The 23796-nt window shown below is 45.5% G+C and overlaps 1 protein-coding gene across 3 annotated transcripts in view; it reads right to left on the bottom strand.

Moving 5' to 3' along the window:
* Positions 1–11434: 11434 nt before the first annotated feature.
* Positions 11435–23796, bottom strand: part of LOC126535870 (uncharacterized) — a 41551-nt gene continuing 29189 nt past the window's right edge. Inside the window, exons 1-7 of one of the 3 annotated variants that reach the window (XM_055073510.1) lie at positions 23294–23393; positions 21287–21386; positions 20312–20414; positions 19268–19353; positions 18733–18840; positions 13604–13657; positions 11435–11667 (exon numbers count right to left, since the gene is read on the bottom strand). In XM_055073510.1, the coding sequence (XP_054929485.1) occupies positions 11590–11667; positions 13604–13657; positions 18733–18840; positions 19268–19353; positions 20312–20414; positions 21287–21386; positions 23294–23331 (567 nt within the window). In that variant the 5' untranslated portion in view covers positions 23332–23393 and the 3' untranslated portion in view covers positions 11435–11589. Of the gene's footprint in view, positions 11668–13603; positions 13658–18732; positions 18841–19267; positions 19354–20311; positions 20415–21286; positions 21387–23293; positions 23394–23796 lie in introns of those variants that run through there. The other 2 variants (XM_055073511.2, XM_050182716.2) reach the window with 2 other exon arrangements.

Below are 23796 nucleotides of genomic sequence, written 5' to 3'. Positions count from 1 at the left end.
ATAGAGTATTGCAACGGGTGATAAAATTGAAACGGTGGGCCGCACGCGTGTTCACGGAATCGCTGTACATGCCACGCCGCGTGCTCCGGTGCTTGCGCAAACTCGCGAACTTCGCGGCAGCACATGCGAGACGAGGCAGCTGGTGGTGGTCGTGTTGTTGTCCTTCTCCATCGTTTAAAATTCCGCAAGAGAGAGAGAGAGAGAGAGAGAGAGACTCTTTAATAGAAAGACAGATAATTTTGCCGGCGCGTATATAACCGCTGGCATGCGTCTCTGTATAGGGATGGGGAATGAGATTAAAAGATTCCATAGGAGAGTGGCAGAAAAAGAGAATAAAAATAAATATGAAATGTGCAAGTGGACCTGATACTTTTACAGGTGACATGGCGGGTAAATTTAGGCTTTTGTATATGAAATGCTCAATCTTTAAAGCTTTCCTATTAGACCAATTTCTGACAGGTATCTGAACAATAAATCCAAAACCCGCCGCTGTTTTGAAGGGCCGGGCATTGAACCTATAGATAAGATGCTTGGTAATGTTAACGGTTCAAGGCAAATCATGTCCATTTGTTGCTCAAAAAATTGTCTCTCTTCGCGGTACGCGGGGCATTCTAGTAATATGTGCTCCATTGTCTCTAAGTTGCCACAGTTATCACAGTAGGGGTTAGTGGTAAGCCCTATGCGGTATACCGCAATTTCAAAAGAACATTTTTTACAAAAGTCGACGCTTCAAACATGGCAAAGAATATGACTATCAAAAAAAAAGACCGCATCTGGAATCTGCCGCAAGATAACTACCTGCGTTCCCTTACAAAATTTTTATAGAAAGTCCATAGACAGTCTATAGACATTTGTCTATGAAGTCTATAGACTGTCTATATACATTTCTTTAGACTAGTCTATAGACAGTCTATAGACTTATGGCCATACTTTTTATAGACTAGTCTATAAAAAGTCTGAGTCTATAGACTGTCTACAGACTGTCTATATATCAATGAAAATTCACGTTTGTAGACAAATGCCCACAGAATGTTTATAGACAAAAGTGCATAGGGTTATACAGTTCTATTTTGGTAGACTGAAGTCTATAGAATATCTATAGACAAACGTCTAAAGACTATCTATAGGCATTTGTCTATAGACATTTTAAACACTTCAGTCTACAATAGTAGAACTATATATACTGTTCTACTTTTATAGACTGAAGTCTATGGAATGTCTATAGACAAATATCTATAGATAGTCTATAGACATTCTATAGACTTCAGTCTACAAAAACAGAACTTTATTGTCTTATACACTTTTTTCTATGACATTCTGCACACATTTGTCAACAAACATGAATTTTCATTAATCTATAGGCAGTCTATCGACACAGACATTTTATAGACAAGTCTACAAAGAGTGTATAAAGGCCATAAGTCCATAGCTATCTACTATCTACAAGTTAGCTTACATTTTTGTTTACATGTGGTAGCAAAAAATTTTGAATGTATTTATGTATGTGCACCTGTTGCTTTTCATCTGCACTTATGCATTAACGCTAGTAGATTAATAATGCTCCTGAACCAGCTGTACTTTCATATATGTTGCTTAAACAGAAAGAATTGAGTGCTGAATCATGCAGTGAAAAAAAGAAAACGAATGCACCGGCAATGAATTAACTGTTCTTATTGTGCGATATAATAGAATTTCTTAAAATACATGTCTTATGCTATTATGGAAAGAGGCTAAATATTTACACTACTTCCCCTTGGCAAGCATGGTCGCCAGGCTGGCCTTGACCTTTGTGTCATTAGACCCAAAGGTGATGCAGGTGTATGCTGCAAATAAGTAGATGCAGCAATATGAGACAAAAATAACAAGTGTGTATTTTTTGTACGTTCATTAAGCAGCTTAATATATTTGCTCAAACCATATAAGTCAATACTTCATGCGGTTTAACTATGACTAATGGCTGCTTAATTGTCAATACAAATCAGTACCATTATACAATGTTTTATTTTGTGGTATGGTGAACAATTAAACAGTCACAACTGCTGCTCATGCCAGCAACAGTATGTTCCCTTTTATGACAAGTTCATATATGATGCATTAATGTACTTATCCCGAATGATCTCTATATTTATTGCTGAAACGTTACCCAGTTGGACTGTCTGTACATTTTTTTGGCTGGTAGTTAAATATGCCCGTGCAGAGGGATATGCTCAGAAGACGTGACTGGAGTATTCACAGTATCATGCCAAATATTGTAATTTATTTTGCTTAATACACATCTAAATGTCTTTCTCCTACTCCTAAATGAATGGGTCATTGGCTATAACTTCAACAGATGGCAGATGGGTTGATTGTATTGATATGGTCACTTAGTTTCTTACAGGTAATGAGGCCTCTTGGGCATGCTAACAGGTTTCTAAGTTAGGTATACCACATGAGCACCATAAATACCACGCGAGCACATTGTGCCATGGGACGACAGATATGCACCTCCCAGGAAACAAAACTGATACTATAGTTCGAACGAATGCTATCACAGTAAATTATTTAAGGTGCTCTCAAAGATGAAACATTTTTGCAGGGTTTCGAGGTTCAGCACTTTTAGTTAACGAAAAAAAAAAACAAATTGAGTAAGAAATGCCATGTCAGTATGCTTGACTTTCATTCTTTTTTTCAATAATTGGGACAAATTTCCCTCAAATGTTTATGAGGTGAAACGTTTTAAAAATACATTTAACAGAGAGATTCTCTGGAAACTTTGTATGACATATAACAAGACAGCATACCTATGTGGTCATCTTAAGATTCCTCGATCTTGCTGTGTTTATGAAAATTTTCTGGCAATCTATTACATCCGCATCTTAAGTGCAACAAAAGAATATTGTGGCTTAATGCTTGCCAAGTACTGCCAGTCTATAATATTTAGATAAAACGAAGAGCACGTCAGTCACTTGACATGCAGTATTAAATTCAACTAAATTGAATCCCTTAAAATACAAATCTTCAAATCCCTACAAATATGCTCTACAGCAATCTCAGCAGTATGCAGCTTCAGTGGCTTATATCAAACGCAGCTCCGTATTATCCACCGGTGCCTGCGCTTGGTTAAAGCGTACACGGGTTGGGCCCAGATTAACGATTTTTGTCTATTGTCAATCTGTAGACGCTTTGTAAACCTGAAGTAATAAGAATTTTACAGTATCGGCTCTTTTATACTTCATCTCACGCCTTACCACAATTGGTATACACTGGCTGTTCGCACAAGTTAACATGACCTTTGGTGACGTCCCACCCTATGGCCTTCATCAGCGGTGATATAGGAAACCGTGGAGAATAATTCGAATTGCAAAGAAGTATACGGGATGTTTCACTTAATTTGAGCCAGACTTTAACATATGCAAACGCTACATAGCTGGAGAGAACCAAGGTAATGTTGCTTGCCATCGCTTGGAGATACTCAGATTATCTTTTTGCATTCCCCTGATTAGATTATTAGTGTTCATTAATTTCTCGATTATGTTAATTAAATGAATATTCTCAATGATAAAATTGTAGAGCAACATTAGAAACTCCCGATACAGCTTTCTGTTGCTCAATACGAGCTCCATAGAAGTGTTTGTCCGAGCGTGAAGCCCGCGATTACATGCAATGTGACTCGGGCGGCCGGTCGCGCAGCAGTATATATATATATATATATATATATATGGTATACGGTGTACGTATGCGGTGTACGTGAATGTGTGCAGGTGCTTGTTCGTGATGAACTAGGTAGAGTGGGAATAGACAAGAGAGAGAGAGAGCAAATGATAAATGAAAGGTAGGGAGGTTAACCAGCACTGAGCCCGGTTGGCTACCCTACACTGGGGAAAGGGAAAAGGGGACGGAAAGATTAAAAGAAGAAGAGAAAGTCCATTGGGGATATCGTTCAGTCACTCAGTCCGGAATAGACAAGAAATAAACAATCTTATCGACTTTCGTCTATAGACAGTCTAAAGACGAAGAATAAACAACAATAAATAGACTGTATCGACTTTTTTCTATAGACCGTCTATAGACTGCGTATAGACAAAAAGAAATAGAAATCTTATCGACTTTCGTCTATAGAAAGTCTATAGACAAATAATAGAGAAAAATAAATAGAGCCTGTATCGACTTTTGTCTGTAGGTAGTCTACAGAGGGGAAGCAGACAAAAAAGAAACAAACACCATATCGACTTTTTTCTATAGACCGTCTATAGACTGTGAATAGACAAAAAGAAATAGAAACTTTATCGACTTTCGTCTATAGACAGTCTATAGACTTTGTATCAACAAAAGTCCAAATCTACAGAAAGGCAAGATCGTCTATAAAAAGTCTATAGACTTTCTATAGACAGTCTAAAGTCACTTTTGTAAGGGTTACATTGACCCAGAAATGAGACCGAAAATTCCACGACCACTTCCTCGACACTTAGAGACATTGTACCATCGTCTTCGACTGAACGTGGCATACACGAAATTTCAGCAAGTATTTGTATGTGTACTGCTTCATTGTACGAACTGAATTATTGTACTTGTTTGAAGAGTGTCAGGTGCTGACGTAAAAAGTGTGTATTGCACTAACGAACTAACGGTTATTTTCCTTGTACAACTGTTTTTCGATTCGTCTTCTACGAAAATCCTTTCCCGCTAAACCTCTTACCTACAGACACTGCCACACGAGAACGCTTCATTTGATATTTTCATGTGTCATTTCTCTAATCGTGGCTGTATAAAGAGAATGCGGCACTTTTGGACAGTGCGCTGATGTGTCCCATGCTTTTGCTGCAGCTCGTTGCTTGCGTGTCTGGAAAGCTCGTCTTTTGCGATGGGCTACATTCCGCAGTTTGGCTCACCCCGTGAACTCGTATTCCGTAGTTCTTACACGCCGAGAGTGAGACATTCCCTGCACACAACTAATTACCTTCCTCTCCTTTTCAGATGCAGGGTACAAACGCATAACTGCTCTTCATATGGGCACTTGTGTTCTACCCTCGACAAATGATGCCATTCGCATGTCCTGTGTGTTTCCCTTCTCCCTTCATCTGCGCTGTTCGCCAGGCTTAGACCACGAGGAAGGACGCTGCGAGAACTGCAGCTCATGCCATCATGATCCTTTGCGAGAAAAAAATGGTAGTTAACTCGGCCTAACTTCTGCTTGATTATAATGTAGGTCTCCGTGCCTGTGACACTTTTCCACCGGTCGATGATCGTAAAAGTAAGTTTTCTGACTCTTGTAACAGAATATATATTTTTCGGAGTTCTCGTATAGCTTTCTTTCTTTTGTCTTGAGTTGCGATCTGTTCTCTACATGCGTTCCGCACTTATCGCTTGCTCCGTCCCTAAATGAAACCATGCGATGCTGTGAAATGTATGGCGCCGGTCAATAAAAGGCCGTATCCACAAAGATACGGTTATTGCTTCGAAATTTTCACGCATCAGCAGGTTTGCTCAAAGTCCTTGCTTTCCCGCTTGGAATGCACAGTAATAGTGAGTGTCATAGTATTTTGTTAAGTCAGTTTCCGTTAGCAAGTAAGCGTAAGCTATGCACCAGGTTGGAGGTGAACACGTCGCACGCTGGTCAGCATCACTTATGTAGCAGTTCGCCTGGCAAAACTGCCGCACTGCGTCGCAAGCACTGTTCGAAAAACTGTCAGGTGTTCATTTTCTGAAAATGAACAATCTGCTAGCCGGTGCGTTGAAGTGTCCTGATTGCAGAGAGATCGCACTATGTTAGGCATTGTTCATACGTATACGATCCTATATGTATGTTCAGTGTCTGCATCACAGCTTCACTGTGCTTAATTAACAGTCAGTGAGGGGTGACACCGAAAGAACTGGCTTTTTCAGATGTTCCCTACTGTCGATTTCTAAACTAACATGTCTGCAGTATGCTACGAGACAAATAGTGCAGTATACGCTCTATAATATTACCGGACAAAATATTGCTGACTTGAGAATGTTATTCAAACACACCAGCAAGCCACAAGCTATACAACAAACAACAAATCCGCCAAAATGCGACGTGCAGCTTAGCCGTACAAGAACTGGTGGGCGGTTCTGGTTTATACTTTCACAGGTGGATATTGACCCTTTTCGCGAAGCAGTTTGCTCTAGAGAAACGAGATGGCGCTTTCGACGGCGCGCCGCACTTTGCCTCAGCGAAGCGAAAGCGACGAAATCCGAAACCATTAGCTCTTCTGCCCTTTTTCTGGCGATCACCTGTCAGAAATGCAACTGGGTTTTGGCTAACGCAGTGTGCTCTATTCATGCTACAAGATATGGACCGGTGGAGTGAAGATGTATGCAGTAGTTGGCTGCATAAATTGCGACCGGCATATTAAGGAAGGGAATGAAGCTGTGAGTCCAAGTTCACGGACCGCTACTAAATAAGGGCTGCATGTGTTGCCGGCTCTTCGCGATGAACAGCTTCCCCCGAGGATAAAAAGTATGACCGCTATTTTACTACCGTGAAGAGAGGTGCAAGCGAAGCTCGGGATCCGCGGCTCTTCGTTGTCGTAACGCCTCGCCTTCGCGCTCCCTCACGGCGAGGTTGGCACGCCGACGAAAAGCACTTTCTCGAGCCAGCGTTGCTCGAGCGAGTTCCCGGCAGCGCTCATCAAACGCCGCCTTTTCTTCGGCCGAACGCACGACGCACGGCCGACCCATAACAGCTCCGATAGTGTTCTGACGCGAGAAACACTTGTTCCTCTCACGTTACCGAGACACGCGACTCCTATTGGCGGAGAGAACAGCGTCAGGAGCGCGGCGACGCAGCAGGATTCTCCGTCCAACGGGTCTATTTTTTAAAAGCAATCCCTGCACGTGTGCAGCTCTGAGAGCGACAGGCGACATTCATCAAACGGCGCCTGTTCTACGGCCGAACGCAAAACACGCGGCCGACCTATCGCAGCTTCTATTGTGTTCTTACGCGAGAAACCCTCGTTCCTCTTACGTTATCTATGCACACGACTCCTATTGGCGGAGAGATGACAGCAGTAGCGAGGCGGTGCAGCAGGATTCTCCGTTCAACAGGTCTCTTGGTTGGTCGTCTCCTTTTTTTTTTTTTTTTTACAGCAATCCGTGCACGTGTGCAGCTCTGAAAGCAGCTGATTTTTTAACGCTACACCACCGGCGCAGGCTAGCGTATACAAGCTTCACTTGAAAAATTCACTCATCGGTCAGCGCTGTAGCGCTAATCTCCAAAGAAAGGACTTCAACCCCGGAATGTCTGCACGAGCGAGTACCGCTCCATCTACGGTTACAAATGGAGTAGCGCCGCTTCTTGGTGGGAAGTTTCTCGCATGTTATCTACACACATCCACCCCAACTCACACAACAGCACGCGAACACCAACGTATCAAGCATAAGTGAACGGGCGCACACTTTAATCAGTGCACCGAACCGTGGGTTGACCGTACACCAACAGACCGACAGCACACTAATGTTCGAAGCTGAACGTTTCATAATGGCCCACACAGTAAGCGAGTGACTAGTGATAATACGTGTTTGCTACAAGCTATTGCAACGTACAGAACATCTACGTTACTAGCCTTGTACACAGCAAGAACAAATCTATCGCAACTGAGCGCACCTGTGAGCGATCAGGTAGAAAAATAATGCGATAGTGACCGCCTGGGGAATTTGACTGAGTCAGAAACGTGACAAGCCACTGCTTAAAATTATTTGCTAAATGAAGAACAAAGAGCTAAACAAACTAAAACTGATTAAATCCAGAAGCGGAAAATAAGGATAGCTTGGAATATATCTTTAGCCCTGCTTTAATTACAAGCGCCATATACGCTGCTCGTGCCGTTTGAACAAAGCGTAATGAACTCCGAAAGCGCTTAATATTCTGCAGCTTTAGCCAAAGTTTCGTGTGTCATCCACCCAGTCACCGTCTACCATATCCGCCGGAACAGAGGTTTGCAAAGCCGCAGCGGCGTCATGTACATCCATTGCAAACACAGAGGCAACGGAGACAGCTGAGGCAAGCAATTGACGCGTCACCACGTGATCAAACATGGCAGCTCCCACGGGATCGCCGTGGAAAGGTTCAATATCAAATTAAATAGCGCCGGCTTAGACCGCGGAATAAGTTAAACATCTCTCCACCTGTTCTGTTCTTTCCAATCAGTTTGTAAACAAAGAAAAGCCAGCAGATCTCACTCCCCGTGGGAATCGATGTTATGCGAAGCAGTGTGCGGGGAGCCTGCCAAGTTAACGAAACGACCATGAGAGCACCAAGACGTAGGCGGCTGTTCCATGATCTACATAACAAGCATACCATGATATTCATGTCACAACCTATCATTTATGTTCGTCATACACTCTTGTCATACTATGCCAATTTTGGCACCTACCAAGTTAACGGAACGACCATGAGAGCACCAAAATGTTGGCGGCTGTTTCATCACTTACATGACATGCACGTCATGATATTCATGTCATGACCGATCATTTACGTTCGTCGTACACTCTTGTCATATCATGCCAATTTTGGTGCATACCAAGTTAATGAAACGACGATGAGAGCACTAAGACGTAGGCGGCCAGACAGACAGACAGACAGACAGACAGACAGACAGACAGACAGACAGACAGACAGACAGACAGACAGACAGACAGACAGACAGACAGACAGACAGACAGACAGACAGACTGACAGACAGACAGACAGACAGACAGACAGACAGACAGACAGACAGACAGACGGACAGACAGACAGACAGACAGACGGACGGACGGACGGACGGACGGACGGACGGACGGACGGACGGACGGACGGACGGACGGACATTGTCAAAGTGGCAAATGTTCGCCAAGAAATGCTTCGCCTTCAATACATTTAACTCAAGTAATTGCTGTATGTTCCTCTTCGGTACACATGCACCCCTGGGCATGATGTGAGAGTGCAGTTTTAAAAGAAGCGCATAGAGTTCTGAGCTTGCGGTGAACACTTGGCTTTGGCTGACAATGAACATGGCACATGAACAAAAAAAAAAAACGTTTGACAGCAGCAAGCCGAATGGTTCTTGCTTCAAGAACGGCTTAAATGCTAGGGCTTAGCAGTAGCCTTGCGTTTCGTCGTTACTAAATTTCGTCACTGTTACTAAATTTCGGCTATCAGGTGTTGACATCGGTCCGTTCAGGCAGCTGAACAGACCATGTTCAAGCGGACCGTGTTTGCCGCTCCGCTAGAACGCTTGCGGCTAAGCGGAGGGCGCATGCGCATTCGCTCCGCTCAGCTGCTGAGCGGAGCATAAGAACGCCAAACTAAAACACTGATGCTTCGGTGCCGCAAACCCATGATTTCAGGAGGCGAGGGCCACTGCCAAGACACACTCTCTCCACTTGCCCCGTCTAGCCTCCGCAAGAGAAATTCCATGTCTGCGTACGCGTACGCATACGTCGCAGACCCCCCCCCCCCCCCCCCCTTCATTTTTTTTTAAAGCGAAGCTTCCTTTGCCTCTTCCTTCGACTTTCCTGCTGCCGCCGCCGCCGCTGCTGCTGCTGCTGTGCCAAGCGCAGGGCGTGCAGAAGCAGAGCCGCATTAATTAAAGCGCATTAATTGATTCTGAGGGTCCAGGCGACACTACGGAAGCAGTCGACCGTCAAATCAACACTTCTGTACATGCCGCGTTAGCTTTGCAGCTATGGCATTGCTAGAGGCCGTGGCCCGTGGTCCCAACCGCGACAGCCGTATTTCTACGGAGCTAAATAGAAAACGCACGCGCACTTAGATTTTGGGCCACATTAAAGAACATCAGGGCGTCAAAATTAATCCGGATCCCGCCACTACGGCGTGCCTCATAATCCGATTGTGGTTTTGACACGTACAGCCCCATAATCCAAGTTTAATACTTCTGGCACAATGCGATGTGCCATGTGAGGCAATGACTGTGCTCAACCCTGTCAGAGGTTATGAAATATGGCGCCCAACAACGCCTCACGCAAACACCTCTCCCTGTGTGTTCAGTGTACTACGCAGACAAACAGCCGTGGTGCTCGCAAGGTAACGTTTACATCAACTCACCACTCTCGTGTTAGACTAAACGCTGAAGAAATTCAGCTTTAGCCGTCAACATCACCGCTAATTATCCTCAATCAAAGCGTCCAGCACGGAATGCTTCGCTTACATCGAGGAAAAGAAAAGGCAGATCCCACGCACTGTGGGAATCACAGTGCGTGGGATCTGCATTTTTTTCCCTCGCTTTCTTGCTGCGCGGCACACTTCCGCTGACGGCGTCGTGTGCGAGCCGGTGTGTTTCCCTTGCTTGGGGCGCCAGGTGATTTTGCGCGCTGTGCACGAGAACACTTGACTAGCGGTATAAGTCAGTGCTACGCGAATACTGAGGCCGAGTGAGTGAGTGAGTGTCAACTTTATTATTAGAAGCGGTAAGGGATAAGGGATGCTAAGACACAAGCAGTTCGTACAGCATGATCGCGAGCTGCAATGCGGTAAAAAATGACATCCTTTCGTTGTCTCCGCGCACAGCTGCACGACGTGGGAACAAGCAGACGCAACGGAAGTACATCTCTCTTGCCGTGGTGCGAAGTAAAACAAGGACACGCAGACATTCGTGTGTGTGTGTGTTTTATTATTTCTCTAAACTTTATTTCGTCTCTTGAAGCAACAGGTTACACAAATAACAGATGTTGCCTCGAATAATTCTTGAAGTCGCGTGTCACAACGAGCGACGTCACAGCAGTGCGATATACGTAGGCACACTCGTGCGATATACGACTCTCAGGCTGGGAGCGCGGCGCGCGCGAAGAGAAGGGCATACGGCGTTCGAATTGAACTTTCAGCTTTTTCCCACAGCGCGTAGCGATGTAATACTTAGCAGACGCGATCGTTAGCGCGCATTGTGTGCATGACGCTTGTCATCTCAAAATGGCCAGCCAGACCTGGTGAGGGACAAAATGCAAGGCATACGTGCAATATGCGGTACTCATTTTCATTTGGGACGGTCCGCGTTATCGCAAAACTTTTGTTTGAATTTGATGAGCATTTCTGTTTTACGGACCCCTGCTTCGCGCAGCTGGTCTGTTGCAGCAGCGACCACGACGTCAGGGTCGGGTAAGGATGGAGCCGACTCAACTATATATATACGAACCGTAATCACTCGCCAAAACTGTGGCTGGCAAAAACAGTTTACCGAGAAACGTGTGTGCTATCTTTCATTATTTATTCACCCGCCGCGGTGGCTTTGTGGTTACGATGTTGCGCTGCTAAGCACGACGTCGCGGGATCAAATCGCGACCACAGCGGCCGCCTTTCGATGGGGGCGAAATGCAAGAACGCCCGTGTCCCGTGCGTTGGGGGCACGTTAAAGGTGGCCTGGTGGTGAAAATTAATCCGGAATACCGCATTATGGCGTGCCTCGTAATCAAATCGTGGTTTGGCACGTAAAACCACAGAATCCAATTCTTTATTTTTGCTTCAGATTAGTTTATTCATATTTATTTTTGCTGTGCTGGAGAACTTGCTGTTGTGATTCAACAAAATAAAGCAGGTAGTGACAGGCATGTGGTTGAGGGCACGGGTATTGGACTTTTCTTCTTTTGCGGCTAGCTGGGAGCCCGTGTGATGGGCTGGGCGTCCTTCAGAACTCTCAGGTAGTCTCTAAGGTGCCGCACCGTGTACACCTGCGTTGCGAACGGTGTACAGTTAGTGAAAAGAATCAAAACAACGTATCACATCCGCTTTCCCTCACTCGAATGCGCGTCCTTTCTTTCTTTTTCTCTTTTCCTTTTCTTTTTTTTTTTTTGGTGTGTGTGAGCGCAGACGCGTTGAGTTGGGAGGATCCTTTCCTTCATAGAAATTCTAGGACATCAAATGAAAACGGGATGAATGGCAAGAAAGTGCACGGGTACGTCATGATATCACCATGACTTAAGCCTTCAACTCCCCCATTTTCTCGCCACACAGCACGACCGACGCTGCCTGGTGGACTATGTTCACAATTTGCCTAGAAAAGTTCATCAGCACAGCCCCGGACTCACGGCTCCCTAACCTATAGTGGCACTTTTGAACAATAATAATGCTTTCGTTCATTCGTTGCGGATAAAGTGAGAAGCAGTGCAGTGAACATCTTCTCGTTTTACGCTATTTACGAATGTCCACCGTATTTTTGCGACAGCAAATATGCGGAAGCTTGATGCGGCGCCACCGCGCTGTCCTGGTATATTGACGGCGCATTCGTGGCCTGCGTGGGAACAGTTAGCGGGCCTCCACAGACGCGCATTGCGTTTGGCTGAACAAACGACGAAGCGAAGTATAGAAGTACTACCACGCTGAGCCCAGTCGTCTCTGCCGGATCCAGCAGGGCAGCGTTCTGCCTCCCGATGATGGCACGAGCGCTGTGCATTCCTGCCGAGGAGCTGTGTGCATACCGCACACCGTAGTGCATACACTGTTACGAAGGGAAATATACAGTAAACGTCAAGCTAACAATATGTAATCATTTCATTGCAAATGTCGACGGTTCTTCCGTGGTTCATATCTCGTGCACCATCGAGGTGCCACGCGTATGCGGTGTTCAAGCTCACCGCGCTAGGCGTTGTGACACGCTTTGTATCTTTCAGGGCGCTGTTCCTGCTGCACTTATCTCGCGTCCTGCATCGTGCCATGTCGACTCCGCATATGGTTGGAACACTGCGTGCGAGGAGCTCGAGCGCAGCGCTAGACGTTGATGTCACCTTCAGTGGCCCCCGCCTGCCAATTTCTTTCGCACTGCAGCGAGACGCGTTGGAGTTTCACTTATCTTGCCAGAAGGCCTTCCTTAAGTACTCCACGATAACATTGTAGGGACAATGCGAATGCATTGTCTGTACAATTTGTCCAGGCAAGTTGTGGTACGTTTTGCGGGTAACTCTGTAAAAAACTGATGCTATAGTCTCAGTTCCGTGACTTGAGCGGTGGGCTGGGATAAATTTTGCAATTTCAGTATGAGTCCTAATGCAGACAACTCAAAGCAGAATAATTGCTTTCTTTAAATCAAATAGTGATTCAGTTATCACAACTCCACTGTGACATCCACCGGCGGGAATGGCACTTCGCTGAAAAAGTAAACTGGCTATTCCTACGACATGCGCTTTTAGCTATTAGGTTCCGCTAAAACGTCCCTACAAAAATTTTGCAAACTTGATGCGACTGTTCTGCATTGGACAAACGGTACACTTCCGCGTACGATGCGACTACTCGTACCAATAGTCGCATCGTTTCATACTGGTTGCGACAGTCGGAGCAGCCATCTCTCTGATGTGCGTCGCATGTATACTACCGGACGCTGCATGGTGCCGTGTGTTTCCTGATTTACCTTCATTAAATTTACTGTCAGATAAGATTCAACTCCATTTATTTTTGTACCGGTATACTCGTACACTTCGTTGACGAACACCTGGACATATCTTGAAAACCTGTGAGGGAAATGATGTCAGTGGCGGAGCATCAATCTTATTCGATGTCTAACACTTTACAACAGTCGAGGAAGGCCTATATGTGAGAATTATAGCACGTGAATAAACTTCAAGATATACAGCGTCATTTGAACGTTCAACCACCCACCTCAACGAAGCTTACCTTGAAGAGTACTACACCGATGAGAATGATCGACGGCGTTTTGAAGAAACCGAGCTGCGAATTGGACAAAACATTGAATTGTGAGGAGTAATGCACAGGGAAAGTACTAAACATCAATATTCATATTCAGCAGTACGACATCTGACGCTGCTGGTGTCTCTTACGTATAATTTGCGAACGAACATTGGATGACGGACATCGACCGCGGGATGCTCTGTCACGTTTGTACCGCTGTCAAATCGAAACTACCTAGTAAGGAGACAAATACTGAAATAAACTTGTAGGTGGTGCTAACCTCTGCACCAATGGCTGACGTTAAGTATGCAACGTATCTGAATAAGTAGCTCAAGGTAGGATGGTTGTTACCTGCTTTTTAGTTGCTGTGCGTGAGTGTACTGCTTGCACGAGTGGTAGTTAAACATGTTGGACTGCACAAGGCCATGTGTATGTTCACCACTGTGTTTTTTGTAGTCGTGTTTTTAATCAGTATCTCACTATATATATATATATATATAAATCGTGAATTTTGTGTAGTTTCATTTATATTAAACTTCATTTATTTACCCTACAGGCCTTCAAAGGCATTACATTCGGAGGGAGAGGGATGCAGATGATGAAAAACAAGAGAGAACTCAAATACTACATTATATAGAAGTAAGGCAGTTGGCACAACAAACAAGTTATATACACGTAATATAAAGGCATGGAATATACAAACAAGAAATTTGAATACACACAAGAAGTGTAATGCGGACATCATGTACAGCAATGTACACTATCATGTGCACCAAAAACCTAAGTTCACCATAGAACTTGAGTGCATATTTGTGCATTTATTTACTTCGACATTGTTCAGTTCTTGAGTAAATTGCTTAATGTTAGTAACGCATGCAATTCTTCGTGGAAGGCGTTTCCGCTCATTAATAGCCAAATGCAAAAAAGGAAGCTCTTATGAGGTCATTGCAAGGGAATGGAGGCTGAACTTTAGAATCGTGGTCAATACGGCGAAAGAAGCGCAGGTTTAAATATTGTTTCTGTGCAGTTGCTAGGATGATTATTGAATTTATGGAAGAAAGTTAGCCGCTTTGTCTTGCGTCTGCTTTCTGACGGGTCCAGGCTAAGGAAACCTTTAATAATTTATATGCTTGTATATATATGGAGCAATGCCCTGAAATGTCTGTACCTACTTGTGCTATGTCTCGTTTCTGAGACATCAGTGTAGAAGAATGAATGAATGAATACATTTCATCGGCCGTGTACAGCATCTGCTATATGGCGCTAATCCCCACATTATAATTTTAGTTATTACTTGTGATTGGCGCTTTTTTTACGTGTTTTCCCCAGAGCTGCCTAATTGGATGATAAAATTTGACGAAAGCACGTCTGTTAACACTATCAATAGCTCATGGAATCTACAGCATCAGCTTAGCGACCACCTCACCGCGCTCCCTTTCCGAACTAGCTTGCAAGACTGTGTTTTTGTTTTTGACTCTTTCCATTAAAAAGAAAGGAAGGAAGACAAGAAACATTTATAGAACCTTCTTGAAACGAGCACTATTTGTAGCCTTTATAGCGAGTCAGTGTTATTCGTCCGACAACCAAGCGGCGACGCACGGAGCTCACCCATCGATCCGCAGCAAGCCACGACCTCCTGTTTTCTGCAGCAGGTTGCCGTAACCATCGGTCAACGCATAGAGTCTATTTCAAGGTTTTTTGTCCTAAGTCGATGCGAGTCGACAAACCTGCCCCCACCCCTAAAATCACATCAAAGAGATGCGATTCACTTCTACGTCGCGATTTCCTGCCAAGAAAGGTACAGACGGCTTGATACTTAACAGACGCAAAACCATGCGAGGTAAATTTTACTGTCGCGACTATAACACTGCGTCAAAACGAGGCCGCAAGAACAAACAGCACACGACACAGAGCTAACTAGCACAATAACAACGTTTTGTAAATTTTCTGCACGCTACATGGGACATGGAGTTTTCTAACGGGTGCGTTGTCAGGGGCAATGTCCGGATCGGGCAACCAGCTGTGGCTGCCCGAAGCCGCTGCCCGTAGCAGGTGAGCGCTAGGACATGCGTGCTTGCAAGAAAAAAAAAAAAAAAGCTGCATGAAGATGAAAAATCTCGACGGCGGCTGGAGTAGCACTGACAGCGGTGCACCCACCCGTGCTTAAATGTAATTATCCCCCGTGCAGGAATGCCACCGTACTCTACGCGAGCTCTGAACCACTAGCGGTTAATGTTACATTTGTGAAGGAAGAATAAAACATAGAGAAGCTGGTGTTGCAGGCTGCTTATATTTACAAATTCATCTTCTTTTTTTTTTTTTGACCGGAGAGAGGCATGGCAACTCTGGGGGAGAATAACCGTGCGGGCTGCCTCTTCATCGACTGTAAGCTGTCTACGATCGCTTCGAGCTCGTTCGATGCACTTCAATGATCGATGCGCGCCGTTGTCCTGGTTAAAATAACGTAAATATTCCTAGCTATAAGCTATACCTAAGTCATGAACAGAGAACTGTTGCCTTATGTTCGCGTTCGTATTGCAAGGGTCATTAATTTAGCCATTTATTTTTGTTTTTATTATTTTTCCTTGGAACGACCACGGCGGCGTTCATGGAAGGTTACACCCATGGCGACAAGGGCGCTCGTAGCTCGCAAGGTTCACAGCCCTTTTCTCAAGAAAGGCCTTTGTAAGACAGAAACACGTGGCATACCTACCTTTACAACACACAGAGAGTGAGAAACCGAACGCCAGATAAATCTATGCAATAGTACATCACAGATGTATCTCTATCAGAACTTTTGTAGGAATATTAAACTAGCGACATATTACACAGTTGAAGACTCAACTGCCGTTTCACAACTTCTATTAGAGCTTCACAGTCATGACCACGCTGTAATCCGTATATTCACTCTTTAGGTGGGCACACACCTCGGCTTGTTCGCGAGGCGCGATCGACCAGACAAAGTAGCTACGACGCGCGTGCATCAGTATGGTTACGGCAGCGGATGCTGTTACGACCGGCCTGCGGGGGCTGGCGAACTTCGGGGAAGCGACCGTCGAACTCTGCCAGGCTCGCTGCAATGACTCGCTTTGTGGAAACAAGAATGCGCCGCGTCAACAGCCCGTTGGCGCCGGCATGTCTGCTGCGGCGACTCGCTTTGTAAGGACGACAATGTGCCGCGTCCCCAAGCGAGCGGCGCCGGGATGTCTAGACGCAGTCGGCGGACCAAGTATTGTTAGCGGATTCGCCGTTACCGTCACAGTTTGTTTGGAGCGGGGGAACTCCTGGAAGGAGGCGTTTTGCGGCGCCGTCTCACGGGTCTTAGAAGTCGTCAGTCAATGGACAGACGCGGCGGCCACTGTCTGCGGGGCCAACTCCGGGACCAAGAGGCGCCTGCTCAGGGCAAGGCCCGTGTCTGCAAAAACCCTCTCACCTCGGTGTCGTCAGTGAAACCTGTGCAAAAGTGAGTGTGTAAACCCTCCCCCTCAAAGGCGGGTCGGCTACGACGACTTTGGACGCGCCGCATTGGTCGAAGGTTGAACGGCCGTTTTCCCTCACCTACGGATCCAGGGAAGACAGAGTGTATTTAAGCAGCCGTTGTCGGCTGTTCAGTGTGCATTCTCTTTCAGCCATGCTAGACTGATGAACTGTAACGTTCTCGTGTAGGTACTGTAAATAAATCCCATATTCCTCGTTCTCGATGAGAACAAGTCTCTCCCTTCAACAACGTGCTCAGCGTGGATGAGTTGGACGACGGCATGGTCCAGCTACCATCTATTTCATGACCGACCCCAACTCTTACAATGCCTATCGGCGGTATGACGCAACTTCAAGAAAAAAAAAATTTTATCTCTCGCAACCGGCGCTTTACCGGAAATCCGAAATGATTGAGTGACGTGCGAAAGTAGGCAACCGTGGTGAGGGGCTTGAGGGAAGAGGTAAAACACCTGAATAGGGAGAGGGCACCATCGCATCGACGGAGCAGATATGGCGACGCGACGACGCGTGCAGCCGCTGTCCTCTGGCGGTTTTGCGTTATATCCGCGCGTTCCTTGTGCGCGCAATCTCTCGCCTGCGTTCTAACTGAAGCTGTATCGTCCCGCCGATAGGCATACACTGCCTTCAATTCACCTTACCGATGGACGCGCGCCGTTGCTACTTTATCTGGTCGGTTGTGCCTCGCGAGTGTCCTCACCTAAAGAGTATACAGGATGTCTCAGCTAACTTTAGCCAGAGCTTGAAAATATGCCAATGCCACGTAGCTAGACAGAACCAAGGTAATGTTGTTTGCCGTCGCTTGGAGATACTCAGATTATTTTTTTTCGTTCTACCTAATTACACAATTAGTCCTAAATAATTAATCAACTTCTCAAATATTATGATTAGATGAACATCTTGAAATTGTAAAAGCATTGTCAATGAGTGAACATTGTCAATGAGAAAATTGTAGAGAAACATGATAAACTGCCGCTACAGCTTTCTGTTCTTCAATGCGTGCTACATAAAAGTGTTTTTCCGAACGTGAAAGAAGCTCGCGAATACACGCAAAGTGCCTCGAGCGGCCGGTCGCGCGGCAATTTTGCGTGCATTCGCGGGCTTCTTTCACGCTAAGAAAAAAAAGCACTTTTATGTAGCACGTATTGAGCAACAGAAAGCTGTATCGGGAGTTTTTCATGTTGCTCTACAATTTTCTCATTGCCATTTTTCATCTAATTATAATATTTGTGAAGTTGATTAATTAAGACTATTTCTCTGATTAGGCGGAATGAAAAAAAAAAAATACTAATTTGAGTATCTGGCTAAAGTTAGCTGGGACACCCTGTGTATCTTACACCGTGGCCCTGACCACAATGCCGTCATCAGGTTGAACTCGAATTTTGAGATTGAAGAAGAACAAAGCGGTGGCGTAGTATTATTTTGTCACGTGCGACAGAATATTGCAAAACATGCTGCACCATTTTAAACGTATTCTGTCAAGCGTGATTGATAAAGCGGATGAGGGGAACGACCTCTCTTAGGTGCTGCCTCAGCGGTTGACGATTCCTGACAGAAGCCAGCACGAGGCACTGTTTAGTATAAGGTGCATGCCGCATAAGGACTGGTACGCAACTCACGTTTTCGCTGTTTGCCTTCCAAGCCACGAGGCCAATCCATGAGACGGACTCAAACGCCGTGCACGCCGAACTCCAGCCGATGTAGACTTGCAGCACCTCTCGACAGTTCTGCGTGGCACACGGCGACTCTAGGTTTGCGGCGCAATGACGCACGAGGGGGCATTGAACGCGAGCTCATGCTTTGCGCGTCGCCGGCAGTATGCGGAGAACAACTTAGCACTTATGGTCTACGACAGCAACTTTTCAGCTTCGCTGGTAACTGCGCTAGGCAGTTAATACCGTAAAACTGAAAGCAAGCGCCCACATTGGCTGCGATGCATTTATGGGAAAGCTGCATAAGTGGCTAATTATTGACCTACTTAGCGCTCGTCCGCCAATTTATCGTGCTGATTGCTCGTGTAATTAATGCTTCAAATCAGTACTTCAAAAATCAGGTTCTTAAAGTCAAAACGAGTACAGATCGCTCATTAAGCTTCACACAGGCATTACTATTACATTTCTAAGTTAACTGCAAGTAGAAGCTAATCACACTCACATCTTCGATTCCGATGAGAAGAAGCAGGTCTACCATGATGCTCAGCGTTGTCGTGATTACGTACGGTATGGGCAGCAGTGATACCTCTGTTTATACGAGGGCAAAAGAAAGTCTGTATTAACACAACATAAGACAGGCATTGTAATGGCTGAACGTGCTTAAAAGGGGTAAAACTAGCTAAGCAGAAATTCAACGTTCGGTACATCCCAAAGTAAGCACATGCGCCCCCCCCCCCCCCTCTCTACGCACTTTCCAGGGCGATGCCGAAACGCCGATAACTATACCGGTGCCTTAGAGAAAGAATTCAGCTGTAGTTGCCCGAGTCGTGTGGCCACGTTGTGTGTCAGTCAACTGCGTCAGTCTCATCTAAGTTGACTTGGAGTCAGACCGAGATATATCGCTTAGTTCGGCACACATTGCTCCCCGCCTCGGTGGTGTCGGATTCATTAATGGGGCATCCGGCATCAAAGTGCCGTTTCATCCAATCATCGTCACCCCAGGGCGGCCCGGTTCCTGCCGGTGTGACTTGCTGAATTCGGCATAAGACGCAAGCTGATCATTAACTCCATCCTGACTTCGAAAAGATCAACTGTTGTATTTACACTTCTTGAATACTACATCCCTCCCTCCGCACCCCAATGCCAATCGCTTCCGACATACCTGAGTGTTTCCGAGCTAAACCGGCCTACATTGACTCTGCGAAGCTGATTAGGCTATCTTAAACAGGGCCCGTATGCGCAGAACTTGCGTTAGTACGAGTGACCAGCACACGAACGCCGTCCAATGCGACAACGGTCAAGACGATAGGGCGGCGACATCCAAGGTGTCAGCGAATCACTAACCGCACTTACGCACTGAGGGAAGTTTTGTGAAGCCGGGCCGAGGATTTAGCACAATGGAGCAAGGAAATACGTAAGTATAAGTAGTCGGAACGTGCGCATTGGTGTTATGCAACTCGTCCTTAGCATGGCATCTGCATATAGAACGTAAAAACTGCCAAACTCGCGCTTCCATCACTTTGATGAATACAGCCGGGGAGGTTACCTTTCAAGGTGGTGTGGACGATGCTGAGCTTAATGTAGACGGTCGCTTCTTCGGGGTTGACGACGATGAAGAAGAGGATGAGCAGCAACAAGGCGTTGGAAATCTGTACCATTCAGAAACCAAACTTGAATGACAAAGCATATTTGAAAGTTTATTCATAGGCGGGGCCGCTACATTTCGCACTGCGCAAGATTCACTTGAGGAAAAACTAATCTCCGAGTGGTTCATAACGGCGGTATTGCGTAGCGCGCGAATGTAGTGAAGAAAGGACAGATCACTTTTCTCTGTCCTTTTTCCCCTGCATTCGTGCGCTCTGCAATACCGCCGTTATTAACTGCGACCAACTCGCCCAAGCTGCGTGTCAAGCTGGTTTTCCACCATAATTTATGCGTAGTGGCGGTGCAGAACAATATGGCAGCAGACTTTAGTGCGGTCTGGGGCATGTGTTTCATTAGAAGAAAGAGTGAAGGAAAGAAGGTCCGGTAAAGAAGAGCGCTTGCTACGTTAAGGCCAGTTGTTGACCCGCCGAGCCCGAGTGAAGCCAAGCACTCCGAGAAGGAGGGGGTGGGTAGGGGAAATAATGAGAGGTAATGGCAGTGTGACGTGAGTACGGAATGTGTTCTGTATATGCCCTTATCTCAGGACAGTTGGGACAGTGAGCTGAGAGAGTGAACGTCGCCTTCACCTCAACCCCGCACCTAAAATTCGACATATCAGGCAGACGTCGCAGAAAACACCCGGAAATGACAAAAATAGCGACATGACGAAACGATGACAAAAGGGCGCATCTTATGTATAGCGCGCATTGTTCACTAGCTCCCTCCTTTGCTCCGATTTCGCTAAATTTACAGGGAATTTCAATTCACAGAGAACTACAACAACAACGATGATGACAACGACACGCTATCATATCGTAAATATGTGCAAAGGCGTGCGTCAGAGAGAAAAACTCCGACCTGCGCGCGTCTCACTTACGAAGCAGAGCGCGGCGAAACTCTGGATGCTGGAACGGCTACGGAGGTGGAAGCAACAGTAGCAGCCCGCGGGACACAAAGATTGGGCCGCCGGTAGAGCTCTGTAACATCGAGAGAATTGTAACCGTGGTGGTTAGACCTTGGAACTTTCTCTCGTTCACTCCATCGACATGGTGAAGCATAAAGAGCGCATTGAAAATACGTGGACTAAGAACAGAAAAGAGAGTGCTTGTTACGTCCTTCCTTTTTTTATGCGAAAGTCTCAAATGGTCCAATGAGCGATAGAAGCCGGCGTCTGTAGTCTGTAACAGAGACACGGCACTTAAAGTCCCATTAGCTGCGACGCCACGTCACGAGCGCGCCTCAACGGAGCAGTGCGGGCGAGAGAGAACACCTGCTGCTGCCTAAGCGCGCCAGATGTTGCGTGAGGGGAGAGGGCATCGGAAATTGCGGCGGCGCTGCCGTCAGTGTGGGCAAAAGAAATGATCATCCTTATAGTATGACGTGCGCTAAATAACTTTCGATGTATCTAGCACGGCGAAGATAAAGCCCACATGACTTGAGTGTACCACAAAAACAAAATTAATTATTTAGGGCATGTATTGTTGCTTTTCTGCCGATAAATATAATTCAAAGCGGGGTATAACGAAGTACAGCCGGAGAGGGAGAACGTATTCGATGGTTTCTTTTTGCCTACAGCACAGCTGCGCCTTCACTAGGCGTTTTTCTACGCTATGCAAAGTGACGACCCATTTATTTCTAGTTTGTTTATAGGGGCCTTTAAAGACCCCAAGAGTCTTTTCTTTTTTCTCGTGGGCAGAGCGTCCGATATATTTGACTGATATGACTGCCACGACTCTTCTGCATGTACTGCTTCAGCACGTGCAACACATCACAAATACAAATTTTAGCACTTGTAGCTCAAAAGCGTTTGACGGGAACCGAAAACATTTGCTAGGGACAGCCCGGTTTCCTCTTGTCTGTCATTGCCTTGTGTTGTACACCAAAGTAGCACGCTTTAGATGACACATTCATTCATTCATTCATTCATTCATTCATTCATTCATTCATTCATTCATTCATTCATTCATTCATTCATTCATTCATTCATTCATTCATATTATTTTATTTTATTTCATTTTTCGAAGTGCCAGCGAAGTGGTAATGGTGCACTTGTAAATTCAAGAAGGAAAATAGAAAAAGAAAGCATGAAATGTGAACAAATAGCGGTACAGAGTAGCGTAAAAAAAGGATGTTATAACCAAATGGGTTTGTTGTGCTACGACTACTGTTTCAAAGATGTTAGCATGCAATCTCTATAATCAGGACGAAGAAGTGGCTTTATCTGCACAATCCGTGATCTCACGTCTTCCTAGCCTTCGGCGAGAACGCAATGCGGGAATGCACGGAAGGCACTTTTAGAATAATTGTTACTTGCAGATTGAGGGTATTGTGACATTACGTTCAACATCGTCGCGACCCTGCCCTTGCTTGTTCCCATGTACAGAAAGGATATTCTGCAGGCGCATGGTGAACGTACACGGTGCCAAGGAAAGCGTCCTATTTAGAAGAACTTTACAACACTTATAGGCGCCTGCAACACCACTGGTTGTTACCAAATACTCATTGGCTGCCGTATGTGCGCCGCCCTGGCTTTGTGTTACACATTGCAGGAAAACACACGAGTCCGCATGATGTTCCTGCGACATATATGTACTGTGAAGTTGGCGCATAGGGTAAAGTGTAACTCCTTGAGTCAGTAGATGTATACAATTTTGAATCTACCTTTATTTCGCCACGTCTAAAATAATTACTTTGTGTGCTGCAGCATATACGTTGGCTCGTATGTTAAATGATCTTTGTGTGCTACTGAGATTAAACGCCGTCATACTTACTAGCATTACTTTCATGTAATGCTAGTAAGTATAAACGAGAAATGCGGTAGCCAGCGCTAACTACAGTGTCGACTTCTCCCTTACGTTCGTGTAAATGAGGTAATTATCTTTACCTGGTTGCAGGCGGTTGTTCCGGTGCTATTGACTCCATTGCTGCCGTTCGTGAAGGATGATGATGATAATTTTGCTAATAGTGGGGATAATGTGATGATAATGGCGCGCAGGCTAGCTAGCACCTATTGTTTAAACACTCAACGTCACCGTCCATTCTTTGTTCACTTTCATTCCCTTTGTGCAAACGGCGTGTTCGTGTCAATAATCATCGCGATAACTGTAGTAGTTACTAGTGGACAATAGTCGCAATACTTGCACACTTAAGTACATGTGCATTAAATACGTTCCGCATAGCTTTATCGGCGGTCAAGAGGCAGCGAATGTTGTGTGACGTTGTTGTTGCTGCCGAAATCGAAGAAGACGAAGAAGAAGCTGAAAGCGCCGCACAAGCAAGTATATTTTGGCTTCCCATGCTGAATTACCTCATAGTCAATTCTAAGCTCATCGGACACACGCCGACGGGTAAAGTGTTGCCATCATGACAATCTAGGCCAGTTTATCA

The sequence above is a fragment of the Dermacentor andersoni genome, chromosome 4 (genome assembly GCF_023375885.2).
Source record: "Dermacentor andersoni chromosome 4, qqDerAnde1_hic_scaffold, whole genome shotgun sequence".
Lineage (NCBI taxonomy): Eukaryota > Metazoa > Arthropoda > Arachnida > Ixodida > Ixodidae > Dermacentor > Dermacentor andersoni.
The sequence above is the reverse complement of the archived record's forward strand: the minus strand, read 5'-3'. Positions and strand labels throughout refer to the sequence as shown.